Consider the following 7,137-nt stretch of genomic DNA (forward strand, 5'->3'; position numbering starts at 1 on the left):
TATATGGTTTTCAGACTCATTACAACCCTCTGAGGAAAACCCTAACTACAATATGGCCCACAATGAAAATGAGTTTGCATCCCCTGATTGAGAACAACATTAGAGTTGGCTGAAAATGCCTATTTAACACACCTGTGCTACGAGGTGTTTGATGACATTGAGGTCAGGGGTCTGTATGGCCCAGGCGAGTTCTTCCACACCTTAGTCATCCAAGTTGAAAGCATAGTATTCCTTGATTAAGAAGCACTGTCCAACACTACAAGTGAATCTGCTGTGCCATTGTTGTTGATCGTGCCTATGTTGTTCTCCCTTAACAGGTGGTCCTTTGGGGTACTTATGTGGGAGATCTTCACCCTAGGGGGTTCCCCGTACCCTGGCATTCCTGTAGAAGAGCTCTTCAAGCTGCTCAAAGAGGGCCATCGCATGGACAAGCCTGGCAACTGCACCAACGAACTGTAAGAGGCATTTACCTTTAAAAAAGAAACGAGCACATCGGTCCTCTTTTGGTGCCCCATCAGATCCATGACTCGGGCCTACTCTGTCTCCTCGGTCCATCCACTGGCTGCTGTCAGTGTCTGTCTTTCAGTGAGAGAACAATGGCCCAGCTTTGTACGGGGGTAGCTGGAAATAAGCAGAGAGACAGCAAAGGCAGAGTGCAGAAATCATGTACTGTATGACATTTCCAGCAGCCTTTTTACTCTATGAACATTGGTTGGAGACAGCCCATAAGTCCATACATTACTTCCAGTGGCAGATTTGGTAGGAAATGAATGATAGTATTACATAGCCGAATGATGTTCTAGCCCCTCCATGAATTGCTGTCTTAGTCACCTTCTGTGTTGAACAAACAACAACTTTGACTTTGTGTCTCTCAGCTATATGATGATGAAAGACTGCTGGCACGCCATCTCATCCCATAGACCCACCTTCAAGCAGCTTGTCGAGGATCTGGATCGCATTCTCACCCTCAGCACCAATGAGGTTAGTCCAGCATCAGTGGTTTTCCACAAAGTTCCTGGAAGAATTCAGGGCGGTTTGAAACCGTACTGCGCTAATGTTATGGTTTCCTGGCAAATGGAAGTCGACCTTTTGTGAAAATAAAAGGGGATAATATGATACATCCCGACACAGCGTAACATGAGGTTTAATCCAAGCCAAACCATACTCTTGCCGACGAATGCAGGGTTGAGCAGAATGTTTCGGAAAGCTTTCGGAGCGTAATCAAGGTTGTGTGTACAAAGTCTTAATCGTGACACCCACCAACACACGCACGCGCGCGCAAACACACACACTTAAAATTTGTCCCACTCTCACTCACACACATACAAACTGTTAACTGTCAAACTGTCCAAATTATTTGATCCAGGACCACCAAGTCCCCGTAAATTTGACTGATCATTACGACCATGCTCCCCATAGTGAATCCCATTCCCCTTCCTGTATTTTGTGGTATCTGCTAGCTGAGCAGAGGAGATGGCAAGCTGTCAAAACTAATCTCTGCTCTGGAACTTCATGAATTGAAGCCAAAAAAGCCCAACTTTCATTTTGAACTTTTGAAATGTAATAAACCCCCCCACCCACTCTCCTCTCTGCCCTAAACCAGTGGCAGATGTGGAGGTCTTTCGGAATGTGAGCCTTCTCTTTTTGAGCTGAGAAAATGGAAGCCAGTGATCTTTTCTAGAAAACCCCAATAAGTAGTCTCCCTCACAAGTAGACCCAGAAACAAAGTCATCAAAGATGAGGAGCAAGAAAGAACGAAACGCACAAACTATTCATGAGTATTTTTCGGCTGTTTTCCATTAAATCTTGGACTCTTTCGGTATCTCACTAGATTTATACGACACTATATATTTACTGTATACCTGTACATCATTTAGCCATTCACACAACATAAATACAAGAGGGTATTTTTTTCTTTTTTCTTGTGCATTGCGTTGAAGTATTTACAACAGGTCTCTCTCTAATTCAGTCGTAGAAGTAACCGGAAAACCTTCACATGTACCTTTAAAATGCACAGTTGTCATACTGCACTACTTAAGGCAACAACTGCACCAAGATTATTGCACAAATATGAATACTTTTAAAATGGTCTTCAATGATTAGAAACACATCTTTTGCCCATTCTCATACAAACAGCCAGAAAAGGATTCTTAAACCGGTTGAGCCAACATCTAGACAAACATGGTGGAGGACAGGAGAAGACACAGCAGAAATGCTTTGCTGTTGTCCGCCACTGCAACCCCAATAATTTCCTTCCATCCATTTTTTGTACCGCTTATCCCGGGTGAGCTGGAGCCTATCCCAGCTGACTTTTGGGGCGAGCGGCATTGTACTGGGGCAAATACTGTATAAACAAACACCTCTACGCACTCACGTTCACACCTATGGACAATTTTGACTTCTGTTAACCTAACATGCATGTTTTTGTCGACTTACGAGTGCCCCAACGTAGAGGTTTTCGAGTACAGCATATACTGTACCAATACATCTTCCTTAAAACTGAGCATTATGCCCCTGTTTGCTTTTAACTCATATGTCCATCATTGTCCCTTTCGTAAAATGCAATGTCGCTGAGCATAAATGATCTTACCCAACCTTATGTCTGTCTATTCAGGAGTATCTGGACCTGTGCACCCCCACAGAGCAGTATTCTCCAATCTTCCCCGACACACGCAGCTCCTGCTCCTCCGGCGATGACTCTGTGTTCTCACACGAGCCCTTACCGGATGAGCCGTGTCTCCCTAAGTATCAGCACATCAATGGCAATATCAAAACATGAGCTCCCCCCTGCAAACTCAAAACACACTCAGCAGAGACACCTGCCTTGAAATTCTCCCAGCTTCCTGGCCAGCCCCATTTGGTCCACCTTCTGGCTTCCAGCTGACTTATGGACCCCATCGGGACCAGGCTGGCAGCAGCGCTGTTGCACTGTTATTTGCATGTACTACATCCTACATGCCCTCGTGTCTTAAGAGGATAGGGACCCACGCAAGCTGAGCTTTTTACAGACTGGATGAACTGACATTCTCAAGGGTCCTTATCTCTCGTTCTTCATATCAAGAGACTTTTTTTTTTTTTTTACGTATACATAAATATCAGTTTGTACACAGAGGTTTGGAATGTACAATGTTTGGAGACCTCATTCCAGTGGCTGGCATTCCAAGACTTTTATTTGCTCCTGGAGGAATGTATGGACCTATATGAATTTAAAGAAGAGGACTAAAAATAGGAAAAGGACTAAGAGACAAAGCTTTGACTAACAGAACCGAGGAAGAGGAAAGCGCACGTAGAAACTGCTTTCCTGTTTATTTTGTAATATTGATGCTTTTCTTTTTCACTTCTATTTCCCAATTATTCTAGTGAAAATGTTCACAGTATAATGCGTAGTTCTGGGTATATTTGTAAATATCTTCAAATATGTATAAATATATATATTATATATTTACAATGAATTATTTTTTGTATGGACTCAAAAATAAAAAAGGTACTTACCCCACCTTACACCACCCCACTCCACCCAGCTTGGAGTAATAGGTAAGTTTGCACACATACACACACACACACGCACACACAAACACACACGCACGCACACTTAAAACCTGTCCCACACTCACTCAGTAACACATGGTTAAGTATTGGCTTTCAGGGACTGAGGTAGCATGTTAATTTATTGACTTGTGATGTTTGTATTAATGAGTAAGTCTGGAGAAAGAACAAAATCAATGTGATGTTATTAATAATGAAGCTATCTAAATAATCCTTGAAATGTATGGTAATTTAAAAATGATTTCTCTGCAGTAAAGAAAAAAAATGCATATTTTTAGTGGATTTGACAGAACCATGTTTTCTAAGTTTTATATATGTGAATATTAAGTTAAATTTTGGAAATTTGTGTACATTTTTTAGCAAGCTAATTCATTTCTCATGTAGACCTTGATGGCATTTTATATCCAGACCTTTAACCCTTTCGTAGCTTTACTTTAGAAAATGAAAGTTTCCTGGATTGACTGCTCCAGGGTCAATGACACGCTAATTATCCGCTGCCTCTTTTAGTTTAAACCTAGAATCCAACTTAACTTGACACAATCGAACACTTAGAGTATGAAATCCTTAAAGTGGTTTTATTTTCTACTGGACCAACATTAAGCTGTTCTGTTGCAGATGTTCTTGTCACATTTGCAAATAAATAATTAAAACCACTTGCACTTTTGTTTGTGAGTTTGTTTTTATTTTTACGATGGTACTTTATATTTTAATGACAAAATCCGATACTGCTTCTGTCATGGGCAGTATGAACTTTTTTTTTTCAAAGCAACATAAATCCTGTTATATGCAGTACTTTGTACACCAGAAATATTTCCTTTGTCAACTCCGTCTTGTATCTGGGATAAGATTATGTGTTTTACTGTTACACTTTTATTCTTTCACGAAGTACTGTGATGGAACTTCCACCATTCCCAAGCCTCCGGACAAACTGGAATGTTTGCATGTTTTTTTGTATCCCTTCTGAGACTACTCGTCTTGTTAGCAATGCAAAGCGAAGCAAATGTATTTATACAGCGCATTTCATACACAAAGTAACTTAATGGGCTTTGCACGATTAAAAGCATTTAAAAACAAAGAAACATAGCAGCCTATAAATATTAAAAACAAAGAGAAAACAACAAAACAACAAAAGTACAATTAAAACAGTGTACAGTGCAAGTAATATTTAAAAGTGGGAATGCTCTAAAAAGCAGGAGAAAAACACATTCACACTTGGGGCTGACGTCACTTCTGTTGGCAATTTGTGTGGAGCATAATAGCTACATGCTGCTTCACCATGTTTGCTTTGGACTCTGTGCTCCACTATTTGACCTGAGTCTGTCGATCTCAGAGCCCTACTGGGTTTATATTCCATGAGCATTTATTTCATGTATTCAGGACCTAAACCATTTAGTCATTTATAGACCAGTAGTAGAACTTTAAAATCTATCCTAAAGCTGACTGGGAGCCAATGTAAAGACTTTAGAATTGGAGTAATATGCTCTGACCTCTTTGTTCTGGTCAGAACCCGAGCTGCAGCATTCTGAATGAGTTGCAGCTGTTTAATGCTCTTTTTGGGGAGTCCAGTCAGAAGACCATTACAATAATCAAGTCTACTTGAGATAAAAACATGGATGAGCTCATGGTCTGCTTGGTCTGTTAGGAGTGGGATTTACTGTATCTTTCAACTGAATCTCACAAGTTGTCTTTTCAGAGTGATACTGACTTGAGGCTTGTGCTTTCATGTAAAAATAGCACAGCCACACAGTCAATACAATCAGGTTAGATGGGGAAGTGGTCAAAGCAATTCCATTAATGAAGAAAGAACTAATAATTGTCATGATAGTGTATCTCTGTCCTGATCTGCTATCAGACAAAGAGCCATTGTTGGGCTCTGATTAGCTGATTGATGCTGAATTGATGCAAAAAAATGCTGAAAATATCTCAACGTTGTTAAAACAGAAGGCATTTTGCAGTTTTGGTACAGATTTTAGTGAGTAACATGAAGCACACACACATGATTTGACATAAAATAATGGGAGCGGGCCAGCTCTGGCCCCCAGGCCTTAAGTTTGGCAAGTAAGGTGTAAAGGTTATGGTAAAGGTACTGTCTTTGGCACATGTGTCCAGCGAGTGTGTGAGTAGTAAACAACATGCACACTCTAATGAATAAAATGTCAACACTCTTAACATCTTCATCCATCCTATCACCAGGTGCCATCCTCAGAACACTAACACATGCAAACTAGTCCCAAGTCTTCCACTGGACGTGCCTCCTCATGTCTCCGGAAACCTGAAAAGAGCTTGGAGGGAAAATTCCCTCTACAAGCATTCCTCTTGTTCCATTGAATAAGGGAAAGAAAGCGGCAAAAGCCCGTAAGGATAGCACGGGGGCTGAAATGTGAAAATGGAGAAAAGTATCAGGATAAACTACCTTACACCCACATTAAATGGGGGGCGGGGGGAAAGGCAACCAGCTATCCATCCACACTTGTTCGTGCACACACTTTTATGAGACTGGCTGTTTATTGTTGTATCAGGCTTATGGCACACACAGGCAGTGAGAGAGGTGAGAGGAATTAATTGTTCCATTGAGACAAAAAGCCTCTTGGTTCGATGTTACATCTGCAAGACACAACATATTATGGGACGTTAGAAATGTGACATCAAAGATGTTCAACTGGAGCTAAGATTTGTTATCTGCTGTTTACAAATCGATGTAGGGTGAGATAGACTGGATACCCATGACGTCAATTGTTAGTCACTGTTCATCTATCCATCCATTGTCTATACACCATTTCCTCATTTGGGTTGCGGGTGAGCTGGAGCTCATTTCAACCAATTGTAGGGTGCAAAAATAAAAAATAAAATAAAAAAACATCTTCACATTCTCACCTATGGATGATTAACCTAACATGCTTGTTTTTACAAGTAGAATGTGGAGGAAGTGGGAAGTACCCTCAGAAAACTCACGCAAGCACGGAAAGAACATCTAAGCTCTTGTACTATGTCATTGATATGAAAAATAAAGTAGTAGTATAAACTTTGACAGAAGGTATTGACATGTTTGTTATTGGCTTTCGTTGGCTGTCTGGATGCCTTCTTGCTGTTTTCCTCCCAGCTTAAATTCCCAAGGACTCACTATTTTTCTTGACCTAGTCTGATAAACATGACCCTCCACGGTCACTCAAAGCCTGAAATTACTTTTTTTATTTGAAGAGCTTTTGGCTCCATATGCTGGCAAGATTAAGAGTAACCCATCTGATCCCCAAATATTAGTTTTGTGTGACTTTTGGGGCAGTAGCTGGAATACATCATTATTACGTAAAGTAAGGTATTTTGTTGAATATCAATATTTTGCTCCAGCAAAGCTTGACAGGAAAAATGGTTTGTTCAACTTGCGACTTGCATGGATAACTTGACATTTTGGTGGCTAAAGTCATTGTGTTGTTTCTTCCTGTCCTTCATAATCCTCCTCAGTGTCCTTAATCCTTGCCTCGTCCACCCTTGCCCAGCCATCTGGTGGGGCCTGGTGTATTTGCACAAATCTTGGTCCTCTGGAATGTCAACACAAGGCTTTGTGTAAAGCCAGTGGAGCCCATATCCACTGGA

At 40.9% G+C, this 7,137-nt stretch overlaps 1 protein-coding gene across 6 annotated transcripts in view; it reads left to right on the plus strand.

Annotated features, from left to right (window-relative positions):
* fgfr2 (fibroblast growth factor receptor 2) overlaps positions 1–4,210 on the plus strand; it is a 39,977-nt gene extending 35,767 nt beyond the window's left edge. For all 6 annotated transcript variants that reach the window (XM_061690989.1, XM_061690990.1, XM_061690987.1 and 3 more), the window contains 3 exons: positions 318–455; positions 876–981; positions 2,615–4,210. In XM_061690989.1, the coding sequence (XP_061546973.1) occupies positions 318–455; positions 876–981; positions 2,615–2,779 (409 nt within the window). In that variant the 3' untranslated portion in view covers positions 2,780–4,210. The remainder of the gene's footprint in view (positions 1–317; positions 456–875; positions 982–2,614) is intronic.
* Positions 4,211–7,137: the final 2,927 nt, after the last annotated feature.

This window comes from Phycodurus eques, chromosome 11 (assembly GCF_024500275.1).
Source record: "Phycodurus eques isolate BA_2022a chromosome 11, UOR_Pequ_1.1, whole genome shotgun sequence".
Taxonomy (NCBI): domain Eukaryota; kingdom Metazoa; phylum Chordata; class Actinopteri; order Syngnathiformes; family Syngnathidae; genus Phycodurus; species Phycodurus eques.